The sequence below is a fragment of the Stenella coeruleoalba genome (assembly GCF_951394435.1).
Source record: "Stenella coeruleoalba genome assembly, chromosome: 1".
NCBI lineage: Eukaryota > Metazoa > Chordata > Mammalia > Artiodactyla > Delphinidae > Stenella > Stenella coeruleoalba.
In genome coordinates this window covers 119,815,430-119,833,485 of record NC_137169.1, presented here as the reverse complement: position 1 = coordinate 119,833,485, position 18,056 = coordinate 119,815,430, and the positions used below count along the sequence as shown (strand labels likewise).

The 18,056-nt window shown below is 48.7% G+C and overlaps 1 protein-coding gene across 1 annotated transcript in view; it reads left to right on the top strand.

Moving 5' to 3' along the window:
* The window catches only part of LMX1A (LIM homeobox transcription factor 1 alpha), a gene marked incomplete at its 3' end in the record, with an annotated part of 150,717 nt that extends 132,904 nt beyond the window's left edge, over positions 1 to 17,813 (top strand). Inside the window, exons 5-9 of the mRNA XM_079922509.1 lie at positions 8,905 to 9,077; positions 11,991 to 12,068; positions 13,511 to 13,580; positions 15,522 to 15,692; positions 17,653 to 17,813. Of these exons, the coding sequence (XP_079778635.1) occupies positions 8,905 to 9,077; positions 11,991 to 12,068; positions 13,511 to 13,580; positions 15,522 to 15,692; positions 17,653 to 17,813 (653 nt within the window). The remainder of the gene's footprint in view (positions 1 to 8,904; positions 9,078 to 11,990; positions 12,069 to 13,510; positions 13,581 to 15,521; positions 15,693 to 17,652) is intronic.
* Positions 17,814 to 18,056: the final 243 nt, after the last annotated feature.

Sequence of the window (18,056 nt, the reverse complement as noted above, 5' to 3'; positions counted from 1 at the left end):
TTGGACTATTCCAAAGAGATATGGTATTGATCCACTTAAGTCAGTTCGTAAATCGGAGCAAACACACTCCAACCTCATTAATATGAACTGAATATAATGTCATGCATGTCACACCCGTGCCTAGTGAACCATCGGGCTGGCGGATTAATGAGCTTTTATTGAGCCTGAGAGCAGAGCCCCGAACGTCTGATTCATCTTGTTCTGAGCTTCCCGGTCTCCTTCTCTGGGGCTGGCCGAATCCAAACGAACCAGTTATGGTTTTTATTTAGTATATGCATCCATGCTTGATTGGAATACAGTGATGTAGGGGTAGAGGTGTCTGCTGATATCTCGATTACCAGGAGTTCCAGTATATGACAAAGCTATGCATAGGTGCTTTGAGCATGTACACCTCTGCTTATCAGTTTGGGTTGCACGTGGCCACGTTTTCCTTAGGAAGGGGAGGAGAAAGAGACGGAAAAACTCAGAGAGGAAAAGATGCAGAGTGTGTGTGTCTGTGTAGAAGGGGGGAGGGAGTGAGGCAGGGTAGATGCCAGCACAAATCCTTTTTGAATGCGAAAAGACCCCAAACTGATGCAAATTCACAGTAATTCCACCAGTCAGTACCAATACTGTCTCTTTTCCCTACAAACCTCCCAGGCACAAGGTTTCCCTTTCAGGAGCACCAGCCAGCAGAGAAAAGCAAAAGGAGAGGGGTCCAGGCTGTGGCAGGCGCCAGCACTCCCAGAGTGGAGACCCAGCTCCCCTCGAGGGGCTGCCTGGATGTCGGAGCTGGATGCCCTTGCTCTGACCTGCCTTCCCCTCCCTCTGCCTGGCCCAGGAGTCTCCATCCACAGTGGGCATCGCTGAACAAAGGTGTCTTTCTTGGGACCCTTTACCCACAGCCTGACTCAGGAGAGCAGCTCGGCTTCTGTCTGCCCTGCTCTTGAAATGCCTAGCGCCCTGTCCCTGAGTGGGGTCGCAGTGGCAGGGGGTGCCTGGGGAGGGTGGGTAGGAGTGGGGGGGACCTGGATTTAAACTAAGCTCTGTCCCTTTTGGACTGAAAAGAATGGCTTTTCCAGCAGGAGCTCAAGAGTGTGAGTGGATGATCCGTACCCCTCAGAAAGCCTTCCCTTTTCTTTCCTCACTCTTTAATAACAGTGATGCTGCCTGCCGTTGGGCCTCACCTGATGTTCTGCAAGTCACAGGTATCCTTGGATCTTCAGATCCAGCAACCCCAGAGGCAGCTTAGGTGGGAGAGGGGAAGTGGGAGTGGAAGACGGAGCATCCCAGCTGTGTGCCCTTGGGCAAACATCACCCACGTCCGTGGGGCCTGGTTGACTCATCTCTCATCTGTAGGAAAAAAAAAAGGTGGGGGGTTGGATAATAACACATTTCCTGCCTCCTACTGTTCGAATAGAAACAATGAAATAATGCAATTGTAAAGTGAAGAAGCCCAGTCAACTATTAGCTAAGGGAAAGGGCTTTTTATTTCATCTTGTAGATGAAGAAATTGAGTCTCAGAAATGTGAGGAATTTCATTTAGGGGTATACAGCTTAGTAGCAAAATTAGAACTAGGGTCCAAGTCTCGTATTTCATGGCTAAAGTTACTTTCCGCCATTCCATATGTTCTTTGGATATAAAGAGTGATCTTTTCGTGGTCTTTGGCAACCTAGTATCTAGATTGCCTCCACTCTTGGGCTGGGACGTGCACAGGTGACTGTCATTTGCTTATGCCTGGTTTGCTGGTTAAAAAGCCTGTTTCTCTGCTCCCTGTAGGAGTGTCTCAGGCCTGGGCTTGGAAGCAGACAAGCTTTGCGTGAAACCTGGCCATCCCACCTAGGCCCTGTGTGTTGGGGGAGGTTCCTGAAACTCTCTGAGACTGTGTTTATTCCTTAGGTAGGAGAGGAGTTCTGCCAGTGCCTGCCATGCTGTGTTGCCACAGAGATGAGATGAAATGTTTACCCTGGACACGGGGCCTGGCACACAGCTGGTGGTTGGGATGTGGGCATTTGCTTCTTCTTTTTCAGGGCCCTTGTCTAGCGCTGAGACCTGAGAGACTCCCTCACCCCAGTCTGCAAAGTGGACCTGGTGGCCTGGTGGTGTCACCCACACATGGACACAGCAGTCTAGCAGCTGGTGTCTGTGCTTTCCCGGTCCATGGTGCCCTGCGCTCTGGGTCCACAATTTTCCTGTGTAGCTCCAGACACAGAACTCCCCCATGTCTCACCATTGCTAACAACATCGGCTCTGGAACATCAGGACCCCTGGAGTAAGCTCCACGTGGCCTCTCCACCCTGCATTTCTTCTCCCCTCGGGAATGCACCCTCTGCCAGGGCCTTGAGGTCTCCCTCATGCCCATTCTCTCCCCTTTTCTCCAGTTCAAGGCTGAGCCATTCTCAGAACCCCTGCCCTCTCCCCTCTGCTTTTCCAGATCCACGCCTCCCTCCTCCCTTGCATTTAGGCTCCTGCCTTTACTAGCTCCTCTGGCACTTTGACACCTCTCTTTCCTATATGCCTACTTTTTTTTTTTTTTTTTTTTTGTCTTGTAGCCATTTTCAGGGACCTTAAAGACGTCAGTGTCTTTAAGGCTCGTAACACGGCTTTCCTATTGCCAGCATTTTCTAAATTTCTGCAGAAACACATTCAGGTAAGCAGATTCATTGGCTGGCTTTATGCCTACATTTTTAAATTGAAGTATAGTTGATTTACAATGTTGTGTTAGTTTCAGGTGTATAGCAAAGTGATTCAGTGTTTTATATATATATATATACTTATACAGATTCATTTCCATTGTAGGTTATTACAGGATATTGAATATATAGTTCTTTGTGCCATATAGTAAGACCTTGTTGTTTATCTCTTTTATATGTAGTAGTGCGTATCTGCTAATCCCTAACTCCTAATTTATCCCTACCCCCCTTTCCCTGTCTATATATACCGTGCCTAAAGAGCGTAACCAAATACTATTTTATATTTATTGTTTCACACGTGCTAACTCTAACACAGTTTTCTGTTCCTTGAGAGCAAGGGGTCATCTCAGATCTCACTCATCCCCTTGCGATGCAGTGCAGGGTGCTGAGTACCTAATGACATGCAAGGTACTATTGGATGTACCTCATCTATTGGATGAGCCTCGCTTCCCGGGTCAAGGTCTTGCTCCCATGCCGTTAGAAGTTCTCTCTGGACCTAAAACGCCCTCTCTGCCCTTTCCTGCCTGGCAACTTCTGTTCATTGTCATTCACTTTCACCTCGAGTGACACCTGTACTGTGTCACCTTCCCAGTTCCCTCCTCCAAGTCCTCTAAGCAGAGCTATTATTTTGGCATTGTAGCCTTCTCCCCTATTAATCTGGGATCTGTGAGAACAGAGGGCAAGTCTTAATCATCTCTGTAGCCCAGAACTGTCCTTGTTCAGTGCGTGATACACGAGCCCACGATAAATGCTTACTGAACGGATGACTACGCGAACAAGGTGCAAGGCAAATCTTTTCCGGGAACTTGATTGGGTCTGAGTTGAGACCTCCTTGAAGAACTCTGTGTGAGGCAGTCTCAAAACAGTAGCTGCAGGGACTTTGCTATTCTAGGCAACTTTACCTACTGCCTCTTGAATGTGAAATGCTGCCTTGCATCCAGTTATGCTCCCGGAGAATGGAATTCTGATCCATTCAGTGCAGGGCAGCGACTGAAATAGTTTCCTACATATTCTGTCTTCATAAATTCCTCCCTTACTTCTTTCCCTCCCCCCTCAACCCACCGCAAGTCCCAGACCCTTCCTTTTACTCCCCCGGCCTGAAGGACATTTATGAGGCCCATCACGTGGGAAGCATGTGAGGCCTGTTCCTGCCTCTCCCTTTCCTAGCACGAGGGTCTCTGGCCCTCCTCCTTCACCGTCGCCTCCTGGGCCAAGCTCTGATATCTCTTGCCCTGTTTATGAGCTGTTGGGATTTTTCCAACAACCTGAAATGAATCTGTGAGGCCCCACAGGTAGTACAGCCTGTCTCGGGGCCATAAACCATGGCTGGGTCTTTCATCTGCCATTGCTTATGTCATAAATGAGTGGGGGGACCAGGCAAGCGGGAAGCAACAGCCCCTGAGCCATTCCAGATTTTTTTTTTACAAGAGATGGGAAAGAAAGGCCCTGAGAAACATGTTCCAACTTTGTGCCAAGCAAATTCATTTCACCCTGGTAGGCTGTGCGTGGAGACTTAATCTCTGGACTTCCCCTCTAGGAGTCAGATTTATGCTGCGTTTGTGTCTAAATGGCCTCCAGGGATGCTGACATTTGTTGCTGGAGACAGCAAGTGGTGTTCCTTTCATCTCCGCTGAGGGGTGTCAGCTTAAATTATGAGGGATCGCTCTGGCCTGCATCTGGGTGTGGGAGCCTCTGGCAATGCCGAGGGGCTGCCCCTCCTTCCGCTTCCGAGATGTCTCTGCTGTTGGAAGGTTTTTCTGCATCTCCTGCTCTCCAGTACTCCTGCTGGCCCTGGGAGAAATCTCCTGGCTCGTTTAGAACTTTCCTTTCTCTTGGACAAATCAGTAAGTGTATATTTCAGGCACTGCCTGCTTTCATGGAGAAGTTGGCATCAGAGTCAGGCAGCCCTGCCCCTGGCGAACGAGGAGATGGGAGCCTCCCTGAACAGTCTGGAAGTTCCCCGAGGGAGTCAGAGGGCACTGCTATGCTCGTAATATTTACGACCCGGCAGACCGAAGCTGGGTGACGGTTAGCGATGGTCTGCATTCCCCTTGGCAGCCGGGTTGTGACATCTGTCTGCACTTTGGGAAATGCCCAAAGGCCTTCCATTCCTCTGTCTTCAGAGTTTCTCTTGCTCAGATCTGCCAGGACACCTGAAATTCCATAGTGGTGACTGTTTGGTTGGAGGCATTCCATGTCTAGGTGTTATTGACTGTGGGAGAGGACACTTCAGACCCTGCTAATCCCTGACTCAGTGTAGCAGATGAGCAGCGCTTCCTGCCCCAGAGTCAGAGCGTGAAAGCCTGGAACACAGGATACGTAAGTTTTGATGGAGGACGGGTCAGGAGAGGTCTAGGGCAGGGGCCAGCAAACTATGGTATGCAGGCCAAATCCGGCCTGGTGCCTGCTTGTGAAATAGAGTTTTACTGGAGCCCAGCCATGCCTATTCGTCCTGCCTGCGGCTGCTTTCGTGCTACAGTGGTAGAGTTGAGTGGTTGCACTAGAGGCCATAAGGCCTGCAAAGAGTGAAATATTTTACTCTCTGGCCTTTTACAAAACAAGTTTGTAGATGCCTGGTCTAGAGCATCTAGTGCTTCTTGGAAGGCAAAATGGGGCCCTGAGCAGACAGAAGAGAGAGAGATTGAACAGCAAAAAGGAGGAATCAGAAGAAGAAAATGCACCCCAAAAAACGATAGAAACACTCCAGAGACAAATCTTAATCTCGTCCTCCCTCTGCTCCCACTTCCACCCCTCCCTCTTCTTCTGAAAACAGATGTTTTTGTCTCTTCTCACAGGGATGTAGAGAGAATGAATGAGCAGTCGCCTGTGATGCTCTTTACATCCTCCCAAGATGGGCACCAAGGGCTGCCCTAGGAGATGGCTCTTTCCCCCACTGGTCCTTTCTGCTGTTCTAGGATGGGATAGCAGGTCTTGGGGAATGTGCATGTATCTTAGGCTGGGGTAAGTCCAGAGACAGTACGAAGACATCAGGGACCTCAGCCATCCACTTCTAGGGCTCCGACCAAACTTCAGCAATCGCGTCTTCCTTCTGGAACCAGCCCCCCGACTACCACCCCCCCCTTCTTTCCCACAAGCACTCACACATACACTTTCTATAAAACCAACGCTTAGTGTGAGCTAGGGTCATATCTGCAAAGAGAGAGGAATGAACGCTTGTAGTGTAAAACCTTAACTCCAACCCCCATCAATGTGCAACTGTTAATAACAGAAAACATGGGTCTCAGATTAAGATCCCTTCTTTTGAAATGATGATGATGATGATGATTTAATAAACATCTATCTCACTCTAGACAGCACTGAACCCTTTCCATGCATCATCTGATGTAATTCCAACAACACTGTTACTTTCTCCGATGAGAAAACTGAGTCTTGGGGATTTGTTCAGAATCACACATCATAACCGGCAAGGCCAGAATTGAAACCCGAGTTAGTACGGCTCCAGAGCCCATGCTGTGGACACTGTGCCATCTTGCTTTCCTGAATGTCGTCAACATATATGAGCCATCACCATGGAATCCACATTATTTTAGATTTTGCATTTTCATTAGTTACATCACGCTAGTCATCAATATACATTTGCATCAAGCTATGTGACTGTGAAAGAATCAGACTGACCCCGTGAGATGTTTGCAGATACCATTTCAAGGACAAAACTGGTATAAGACAAGTGGTTTCTGAAGATGATACAATTGCACTTTTTTTTTTTTGCAATACGTGGGCCTCTCACTGTTGTGGCCTCTCCCGTTGCGGAGCACAGGCTCCGGACGTGCAGGCTCAGTGGCCATGGCTTACGGGCCCAGTCGCTCCGCGGCATGTGGGATCTTCCCGGACCGGGGCACAAACCCGCATCCCCTGCATCGGCAGGTGGACTCTCAACCACTGCGCCACCAGGGAAGCCCACAATTGCATTTTAAAGTAAATTCTGTGCTTTGGACTTCTCACTTATTTGTTCTAGACTCAGTTCCTTGTAATCACCTGCCTTGCAGGAGATCTACACAATCCTTGGCGTGGGGTGTCAGCCACGTTTCCTCAGAAATATTACTGAAGGCATCACCAGTACCAGAGGAGCATCCTTTTGACCCCAAAGAATCCACCAACAGAGAGAATTACTGACGTCACTAAAGACTGGGCTGTGGGGGTGGGGGGTTCTCTGAGCAGCATGAGGTAGGGCCCAGCAAGGATGAATCTGCATAGTCAATGGCCTCCTTTTTTCTACCTTTCTTCTCTTGTGGGGGCTTCTTAGTTCCCTAAGGCTTTTAGTTCTTACATGCTTATTTTTTCCTTGCCATTCTGAAAACCTCCTTCTAGAAAGATCCTAAATACCCTTCAATACTGAGGTCTGACTGAGATCAGCTTACTGAATCCCCCCCACTCCCATCAAGGAAAGAGCAGCCTAAGAATTGAAGATGCCAGAGTGGCCACTCCTTGTCAGGAGGATTCTTCTTTAATCTCTTCTTCATTCGTCTTGTGGGTTTTTTTGTCTGTACTCTCAAGGGGAGTGAGGCAGAGGGGAAAAGACATCCTTCCCACAACATCTAATAAGAGCCTCCTCTGTGCCTCTGTGTTAGTTGCTTTGCACACAGCAGCACTACTCCTATGCCACCCCCTGGTGGGTATTCTTGTCTCCAGTGCGGGCTCAGTGCAGGACGTCCCTTGCACAGGGCTGTACTTAAAACAAGGGATAGAGCTGGATGGAGACCTAGGTCTGCCTATGTCAGACCCTGTTCAATTATATTGCAAGGCTTGTGCCCTCAAGGAACTCAGAGGTTCGTCTTCCTTCACGTTCAAATTGTATGCCTAAAAGTTCATAGAGAAAAGAATCTTAGCCATTGTTTTTTCAGATAAAACAAGGTTTTTTGTCTCTGGTAGAGCCAAAAATTAGAACTCAACTAAAGTCTAAACTAAAACATTATATGCAAAGAGCATCTTTCCAGAGGAGGGTGGGATGAAGAATTTTTTTTTTTTTTTTTTTTTTTTTTGCGGTACGCGGGCCTCTCACTGCTGTGGCCTCTCCCGTTGCGGAGCACAGGCTCCGGACGCGCAGGCCCAGCGGCCATGGCTCACGGGCCCAGCCGCTCCGCGGCATGTGGGATCCTCCCGGACCGGGGCCCGAACCTGTGTCCCCTGCATCGGCAGGCTGACTCTCAACCACTGCGCCACCAGGGAAGCCCATCTTGGATTTCTTGAAGTGTCCAGAAGGGGATCAGAAGCAGGGGACTGGAGCTGGGGAAGCTCTCGGGACAAAGGTTTTTACTGGAGGAAAGAGGGCAGCTGAGCTCTGTAAAGACCCAGAGAGAAATGAGGGTCTCATTAGGGTAATGTGGGCACACAACTGCCTATGGCTTTTAATGCTGAAAGTAGTAAGGAGTCTCTCTCACATGGGTATTTCCCAGATCCTAGAAGCACCTTCTTAGGAGTGTGAAGTCTGTGGGATACAAGAGGTAGCCTGGGAAAGAATGTCATATATACTGAAGGCTTTATTTCCTTCAAGTTACTGCTTGTATTGATCACTGCTTATAGAGTTGAAATAATTCACGTAAATATAGATAAATACAGTCACTTTAATAGAGAGTTATTTATTTTATAGACAGGCAGTTTTGACTAACTGTCTGTGTTATCTGTACCTGCACATAGTCTAATGTTGGTCTTCTGTGGCCTTTTAAACAGTATTGTTTTCTGCATCCTGGCAGTGGCTAGAATTTCAGACATAGTATCTAGGAAGTTATATATAACTTATCCAGGTCTAGAGTTGAAAAATGACATTTAAGAAATATTAACCATCAACACTTACTGGGCATTTATTATATGCTAAGCAGCCTTCTGAGTGCCTTCTTGATAAACTCATTTAATCCTCACAACAACCCCAATGAAGTAGGTACTCCTATATCTCAATTTTGCAGATAAGGAAATTGAGCCATAGAGAGTTAAGTCACTTGCCCAAGGTCACACAACTAGTAAACGTGGAGCTAGGAGAGCCTCCCGAGAGAAAGTCCGGAGCTGTGATGGTGGACTTCCTGGTTCCTGTCTCCACGTTTTAGAAGTTTTTCCTTAGCCCTTCCTGGGGGCTTTGGGATCAGTATCACACAGGGTGTTGCATTCATGTCTTAAGTCATCCTTGGAACGTGGACCCAAGTGTCTTGTTATGGAATAACAGACAACTCCAGGAAGTGGCCTTAAGGGACTCAACACGTTATTTTCTGCTTCTTTCAGGCAAAAGTGATGATGAAGAAAGTCTTTGCAAGTCAGCCCATGGGGCAGGGAAAGGAGCCACTGAGGATGGCAAGGACCATAAGCGCCCTAAACGTCCCAGAACCATCTTGACAACCCAACAGAGGAGAGCATTCAAGGCCTCGTTTGAAGTATCCTCCAAGCCGTGCAGGAAGGTATGGTTGCGGGGAGGGGGGAAGAAGGGAGGAAAGGGGACGAGGCTCCTCTTCTCTGTGTGCACCCTGGACTCCTCTGGGGTGTCACTGTGCGCCTGGGGGTCAGGGTGGGAGATGCTGTTCAGACAGAGTCTGGGCATGTGGCCTTGAGCCCCGTTGGAGACTCCAGGGATCACTGCAGTTGTGGCCGGGGTCATGGTAGAATCTCCCTGTGCTTTGGGGTATGCATACCCACTCCAACTGGCTACTTGCTCATACCTTTCATTTCATGGAGAGCAATGGGGAGAATAACAATAAGAGGTTCCAGTTGGGATATAGATCGAAATGTTACAACACAGTAAAAATACAGTGGCTTGTAGCATGTATTCTTTTTCGGTCCAGTTTGTTCTGCTTGAGGTGGTGATTTTGACATTCATCCGTGTTGTGGGTCATCCATTTTTGTTGTTGCATAGTATTCCGTGGATGTACCATGGGCTGTTTGACCGTTCACCTGTTGATGGGCATGTGAGTTGTTTCCAGCTCGGGGCTGTTACAGATAGGGCTGCTGTGAACAGTTATGTAAAAAAATAATAATAATACAGTGACTTAATGAGATAGGAGTGTATGTCTTTCTTACATCACAGTCCAGAGATAAGCAATCCAAGACTGGCCGAGAAGCTCTGTTATCCATCCCATGGGTCCAAGGGGCTGCTCCAGGTGTCACCATTTTTTCCAGCCACCATGGTGGAGAAGGAGAAAGTCAGGGCAAGCAGCTGCCCTTTTAGGGACATACCCTGGGATTTTTTGCATCACTTTCACTCATGTGTGTTGGCTAGGGTTTAATCCTGAGGTTGTACCTCTTGCAAGGGGACTTGGGAAATGAGTCTATCTGGGTGTCCGTGTGCCTTGCTAAAACTTGGGGATAACATTGCTAAGAGGAGGAAGGAGAGAATGGATATTGGAGACAATTAGTAGTCTCTGCCACAAATAGCTGTGTCCGCTTATTAAGTACCCACCATTTATGGACTCCCTGCCGTATGCTGGGTACTGTCTTTTATGCAATAAAAATAAGAAAAGAAAGCTTTCTTGCCATGGAAATTGAATTGAAATTCATAGAAGAAAGACATTTTAAATTTCTTAGCATCCGTCCCTAGCATCCCATCCCTTAGCACGCCCCCCTCTCTGTATGAATGGGCTTTTGCTGCAATAACAAACAAAATCTTAGCGGCTCCCGGCAAACATTTATTTCCTGCCCCTGGGCTGTGGGTTGGCTGTGACCCAGCTGGGCTCAGGTTCAGGCCTGCCCCACCGGTCTCTCATTAAAGAGTCCAGGGCAGTGGCCACCTGGGGCACACGGGTCTCATGACGACGGCAGAAAGCAAGAGGCCAAGTCACAGTGGGCAGTCCCACTGAATGGCTCTCCTTGAATATCACCAACTTCACATCCACTTACATTCCATGGGCCAAAGCAAGTCATGTGGCTAAGCCACTGTGAGTACAGGGGGAGGCGTACACCCCTCCATGGAGGAGGGGCGGGAAGGAACGATAATGCAGTCTCCCACCACTTCTGCCTTTTGAAAAAAGTTCTCCCACCTGCAGAAGACTTCCTTTCCCTGCCTTCACCGCCCTCTAAGCTCTGGGAGAAGAGCTGGTAGAAAGTGGCAACAGCTCCAAGGTAGACCTGCGCAAGGACCAGTTCCCACTTCCTCGTTGGTTTACTTGTTCTACATGTACTGGACTCCTAGCCTCTGTATGGCCTGTGCCCAGTGCTTGTTCCCGGGCAGCGTCTAGGCCACCAGAGGGGAGGAGATGTGTACACTGGAACACTGGGGAGAACGCTCTGAGGACCAGAACAGAGGGGCAGCCAGGAGCTGCCGGAAGAGAAAGGTCGCCTCTGTCTGGGGGGTCAGGCAAGGCTTTGTGGAACAGGTGGGTTTTGAGCTGGGCCTCTGAAGGGTGGATAGGGTTTCAGCAGGTGGACGTGGGCCCCTGGGCATACTGCTGTTTCAGTTGGCGTTGCAGAAGGATGTGCCTGTAAAATCTTCTCTAATTATCCTGCTTCTAAGCCTCACCCCCAGTGGCATGATAAAGATGAGCACTTCCCAAGGCCTCCAGCTTGCTCGACTTCTGTGTTTATTCAAGGAGCTCCTACCATCTCATCTCCTCAGAATCTAACCAAGAGGGGGCGGTGTCTCTCAGGACCACTCTTGGGAAATCTGTGCTTCTTCCCCCTTCCCTTCTAGCCACTCTGCCAGCCCCTCACCAAATGCCTGTATAGAGGGCAGATGTTGAAACACGAGTCTTCATAATAGGGACCCTGATGGTCCTGTCTCTTCACAGTCCCAGGACATGTCCCCGCGTCAGCACTGTCTCTCTTGCTCTGTCGGATCCCAGATGGCTCTTGACTTACTTCCTTCGGGCAAGACTCACAGTGAATATGAATATTCATGAAACACCCAAAGAGACCTAAAGCTATGAGAGACAAAACCAAAAATTTAAGTCAGTGAATGTAGACAGGAGAAGAGAGCAAGAGAGAACCATTTGTTTTTGCAAAGTCGCTTTCACCCTCAGTTCTCCTTAAGTAGGTTAATGCATATGCCTGGCATACAGCTAAAAACACAGCAATAGATTCTGCTAATATCTAAGAACAAACTGAAGGCCCAGTTTCCAGAGGAAGAGAAACCCAGGAACACCTCTTGGAATGCACATCAAAGTTAATGCTTATTCTTCTCTTCATTTACCTGGGTAAGGACCTTCTGTCCGCCTGAAGGAGAGCAATGTTCTTGTGTTTGGGATTTCGCTGAACACTGAACACTCGCCAGCTCCTACGGAAGATGCAGCCTGTTGGCCTCCCCGTGCACCACGTAGGGAACGTTCTGCTTTCTACTCTGAGGTGCCAATGTTTCTATATTTCTAACGTTCCATTTTTTCAAGGTGAGGGAGACTCTGGCTGCAGAGACAGGGCTGAGCGTCCGTGTCGTTCAGGTGTGGTTCCAGAACCAGAGAGCTAAGGTAATCTGCTTCTTACTTCTGTCTCTGTGGGGCCGGTTTCCTGAAACAATAGTAGGACATTGTTTTTGCCAGCAGGTTTTCTAACCCCAACTCATTGGATAGAATAGTTCTCTTGATTCAGAAATTTTGTGCTCAGCAGTCATTTCAGCTATAGCAGCCCTGCAGAAGGGGGAGAGACGGGGCAGTTGTTTTAGTGAGATGGCCTTTATTTTCCTAGTGGCTGTGACTGTGAATCTGGACAGCCATCTGCATGAAGAAATGCCTTTCTGTGTCTTTTGGTAAAAGCAGGTTCTTTAATTCCCATTCATTTAACACAGATACCAGAGTTCCTTTGAAGCTTCAGAGGGAAACCTACATAGCACCCCCATGATAGGTCTAAGACAACATTATGGCGCATGGAATGGACGCCCTGACTCACCTTTCCCAGTGCCCCACCCTTCCCTGATATAGGCCCAAACCATCCTATTGTCTGCTGGATCCTACCAAGGTCTGCATCCCCCTGCCGTGGTCTTTTACTTATTTTAGACCTTTACTTATTTATTCTCCTACCTGTGTACATGCATGAGTTAGTGGCCCAGTTCTCTACAGCCCTGATCTTTAGTGGGTGAAATGATTGGTTAAGATATCATTTCCCTCACTGAATTCCTCACACCAGGGCTGCTGGTGTGTAGTCCATGGTCCTTTCTATGAGAGGATTTCATGGTTCAGTAGGTTTGAGAGGACCTATAGCCTATGGATTCATAAGCAGAGAGCATATTTGAAGGTCTGAGAAATCTCACAGTAAAGAATTTAAAAAAAAAAACCACTAGATTTAAAAAAATCTAGTGTTCCTTACACACACACACACACACACACACACACACACACACACACACACACTCGCTCAAAATGTATGCTAATGTCTCATGGAACCCTAATGTTCCAATGTTTGAGAAACATTGGGTTACATTGTTCCTTCTGGGAAGTCTGTGTGTTAACAGGGTGCTTTGGGAGTCAAGCTCCTTACCTAGAGGCGTGCATCTCCTGGTAGGAGTCTCTGCCACAAGGACCAGCAGATAGGGGACTAGGGGGACCAGCCTCATCCCAAATCATACCCTGTCAGCAGGCCCTTGCTGCACATCTAAGCTGGGCTGAAGACCCTGCATCCCCTCACATAAAACTGTCACAACATAAGCACTGAGAGGAAATCCCCCTTCCTGCTAAGACCAGCCACACTGTTGCTTCCCAGCCAGCTGTCTTTCCACGGCTGCAGTGTAAAAAGCCCTCAGCCACCGTGCATCGGGTGGGCTCCAGGCGCTGTTCCTGAAGTGTGGCTCCTTTCCTGAGTAAAAGCAGGGGAAGGGGTCCCTCTGCTTTACCCACGAGCCATTTCCCCCTGGCCTAGCCGCAGGAACCTGCTGCAGGCCCCCTGACTTCTAATCCTGTGGTCCTCCCCTCATCAGATGAAGAAGCTGGCCCGGCGGCAGCAGCAGCAACAGCAAGATCAACAGAACACCCAGAGGCTGAGCTCCGGTAAGCTGGAGCCTCTCCCGGCCAGGCCTCTCCTGCCAGGCGCCTCCAACCACCCAGCTCTCGGAGTGACATTTCTGAGCTCCTTGAAGCCCAGTCCACACCTGCTTGGGAGATGGGACCTTCCAGGGAGGACCAAACCATCAGAACTGTGAGAGGGTTCTGCAGGTCCAGAACTGCGGATTGCAGGTGGCCCTACCCTCATGCAAAGCCCCTTTGCCCGGGCCCTGCTGCAGTGTCAGGGCACTGTGTCAGGCCTACCTACAGGGTCAGAGACATGCCCAGTTTCTCATCCCACGTGGCCCTCCTCCTTCCAGGCAACCACGGTCCTAGACCAATGAGAGATGGAACTGGGGCTGGAACCTGTCTCTCTGATTCTGAGTTCCGCTGGGCCACGCTGCCTTAGCTCACACTTACCTCCATTTGTTGTTGTTGTTTTTAATAGGGGTGGTGTGGGGACTGGGGAGGGTGTGAAGAGGGACAGGTTGTGGGACCCTTCAAGGAAGTTAAGAGAAAAAAAGCAAGAATAACTCTATTAGAACAATGTCATTCTTAAAGGGATATGCGCTGCCCCCTCCCCATCTCAGCTGTCCAGCAGCGTTTCCTGAGTGGTCTCTTTGTACCCTAGAGCAAGGATTCTCACCCTTTAACATGCACCTAAATCACCTGGTATTTGGTAATGTGTAGCTTCTGATTCTTAAGGTCTTGGTGGGCCCAGAGAGTCTGCGTGTTTAACAAGCTCTCATTGCTGCCAGCCTTGGACCACACTTGGAAGGCCGTGGAATGTGACATTGGTTGTCTGACCTCTAAACAGAGCCCCTTGTCCTTGCACGGACCTCACCTGTGCTTGATACCTGGGCTAGGCTCCAACGAGAATTTGACTCTTGCAGTCAAGAGTTCTTTTTGCTTTTGACCTTCTAGGCCTGACAGTATCTTAATGGCAAGATAGATGCTCTGGGAGAGAAGTGAAGCAAGGTCATGGGCCCTGGGGCGGGGTGGAGCCGCGAGCTGGTCAGAAGACCTGAATCTGCCCCAGTTCCACCTCCCAGTGCTGTTTGGAGATCTGGGACCTGTCTTTCTGTCTCTTTGCACCTCAGGCTCACATCCCTAGGGTAGGGTAATGGGGCCTGCTAGTCCTATCACACAGCACTATGCACCTCAGAGAGGGTCACAGGTGTCAGAGGGCTTTAGGAAGAGCCATGGAAGTTGACTCCATGTAGGTCAACACGCTCAAAGGGAGGAGAACTCATCAAGGCATTATGAGAACACAGACTCCTAGTGCTTGGAACTTTGAAGAATTCTATGGGCAGCTCCTAGGGTAGACTTAAGAAGGTGGCAGATCGAGTCCCTGAGAGTTAATGGCACTGTGTTCAGAGAACCACAGCAGGATGTGGAGGCAGGAACAGAATCCTCCTTTTCTGATAAAATTCTGTCCACGAGTGTAGCGAGTTGTCATTCCAAAGCTCATACACACGATCTCATGGAGTCTTTGTATCAGCTACACGAGGTCCGCTGGGCCGGTGTCGTGAACCCCACTTGACGGACGGACTCCCAGTGGGGTAATGCTGGAAGGCTCTTTAGATGCATCCACTCCATTGGCTGCCAAGCCTGTGTGTAGCATCAAATGCCTTCGTTTTAGTGATGGAGTTCAAGGAAGCTCTCCAAGTACAACACCCGCCATGCCTGTCCTTCAAGGCAATCCCTGATGGCCCTTGGTAGGGCACAGACTGGGAGCCACTGATGTCACCTCAACCCTTCCGTTCTATAAATGAGGAAACCAAGGTCCAGGAAGTAGAATGATGTAGCCATGGTCACACAACTTGTGTGGTCACAAGCCAGTGGGGCATGTGAAGTTCAGAGCTTGTTCTGTGGCCCTCCCTCCCTCCCAGCGTGTGATGCTGGGCTGCACGTGGAGAATCATCTGTCTTCTTCTTTGTCCCACAGCTCAGACAAATGGTGGCGGGAGCACTGGGATGGAAGGGATCATGAACCCCTACACCGCTCTGCCCACCCCACAGCAGCTCCTGGCCATCGAGCAGAGCGTCTACAGCTCAGATCCCTTCCGACAGGGTCTCACCCCACCCCAGATGCCTGGAGACCACATGCACCCCTATGGTAAGAGGGACTCAAGCCGTGCAGGGACCTCACACAACTTGCTCGCGTGAGTTTTTCATCCCCTCCCAGACACCTCTACACAGTTCCTAGATGCTCATTAAAGTTCCAAAGCAGAAGGAGTGTCCCACAAAATACTGCTAGAATCACCCAACTGATGGCTCCAGAAGAAAGACCAGCACACGTACACATTAGTCACGCTTCCATTTATTCTCCTTTTCAAAGCTTCTTTTTTTTTCCCGAAGCTTCTTATTTGTTAGTTTGAGTAGGAGGTTGGGTTTTCATTGTAGACCTGTTGGTTGGGATTGAACTTCCCAAGTCTTTCATTTCATGCCAGGTACCACACTTACATGTTCATAAGCATTATCAGCAGTGATATAGGCAGAGGCCTTAATTATGCGAACTCTCACGTAAGAAAAAAATATATTGAAAAGCACAGAAAACAGATGTTTGAATTGGACTCTCCTATTATAGATACTAGTAGGTGTACTAATGTAATTCCTGAAACATAAACTGACTTGTGAAGTGAAAAATATCTCCTCCCGGTCTCACCCCAGCCAAAACAGAGCTGCTTTAAACACAGGGAATGGGGACAGCTGAGACTCCCCCATTTTCCCAGTTTGCTGCTTAAGCTGATGTACAGAAGCTGGGGCCTGGGCACCCTGATGGGATGGGCAAGCTCTGGAGTGGAAGGCTGAAGTTCAATCTCAGTGCCAAACATAGGCCACTGCATTTTTATACAGAAAAGGTAAGTGGCCTATGTAATACATTCATCTGTACTGTGAAATCTGCAATTGTTAACCCTGATAGCTAAAAATAATGTTTTATTCTGCAAGCCTTCAAAACATTAGTATCAGAGATATATGCCTCAGTGCACAGATTATCAACTTCTTTTTTGCCTTCATTAAAAAAAATTATCTATAATGTTAAAATCAGCCCTATCTTCCCATGTGATGCATTCAGCAAACACTTATCAAGATCCAGCCATGTGCAGGAACGTCATTGACCAACCTCATTCATTCATACACACATAGATATATGTATATGCATGCTCCAGTGACCGCCATTCTCTTTGCTCCCTTAGAAGACTCAGGTAAGGTCTGTACCTGTCTTCACCACTATGCAAAATCAGGGCAAATGACTTTTTGGGTTTTTTTGCAAATTCTTACATTTTCAGAGTCCTGGGGGTCTTGTTACATAAAGGACTCCTATGATGAATCCTTCAGTAAAATGAATAAGTAAAGCCACATGACCATTTTTATAAACTGCAGTTTTCATCTTTCCCGTTTACTTGAAGTAGAGGTGAAACATACATCCTCAAGGTTCCGGTCACAGTGGTCCCCCAGCTGTTGCTCAGTTTGCCCTCCTGTTTTTTTTTTTTTTTTTTGGTCAAAGATGTAAATCAGTTGAGTCTGGGCCACCTAACCTCCCTGTCCTTTGCAGTACAAATCTGGGGAAACAGCCGGCACTCAGTATACTTGTGCTATCTGAAAGGACAGGTGTTATCACCGGAGATTTCCTGTGCATCACTCTCAGAGCTGATGTTTGTTTTCTTACCATCCCTCCTTCAAGAACCAGTTTTGTGGCCAAAGTCCTCCAGAAGCCCTTGCCCCTGTCTCTCCAGCCTGTGGTGCTGTGTCTTGCCCACTTCCCACCCTCACTGTCTAGACATTCTGACATTTGCTTATGCTGCACTCAGTTTAGCACTTTGTTATATCCTAGTTCATATTATTTTCGGTTGTAGACGTGAGCCCCCCTAAGGAGATCTTTTGTGGACAGGGATTATGCCCGCTCCTACTCTTCTGTGTAGCTCTACCCTCCCCCACCCCCTCCCCAGCACCCAGTAGAAAGCGCCCCCTGGGGGACGTGCTCAGACCACGCTGGCTGAATTCCGCTGCATTTCCCAGCACTGAATGCGTCCCTCCTTCCAGACCCTCATGCCAGTGTTTCCTCTCCATTTCAGGTGCTGAGCCCCTTTTCCACGACCTGGACAGTGATGACACCTCTCTCAGTAACCTGGGTGACTGCTTCCTAGCAACCTCAGAAGCCGGGCCCCTGCAGTCCAGAGTGGGAAACCCCATTGACCACCTGTATTCCATGCAGAATTCTTACTTCACCTCTTGAGTTCACCCCTCGAGTTCTCCGGCTAGGCTCCCATTCTGGAACAACCGCGTTACATGAGGGGTCAGCTGGCTTTAGGATGGGGAGGCAGGGAAGAGGTGGGTTGGGGAGGGAGTTTTGTCCGGGATGCTGTTGTATAATGATATGGTGTAGCTCGGCATTTCCAAAGACTGAATACATTACGGATTGCATAGTTTAATGTTTCTAATAAGAGTCTTAGTGTTAGGTATGAAGATGTGTTTATCG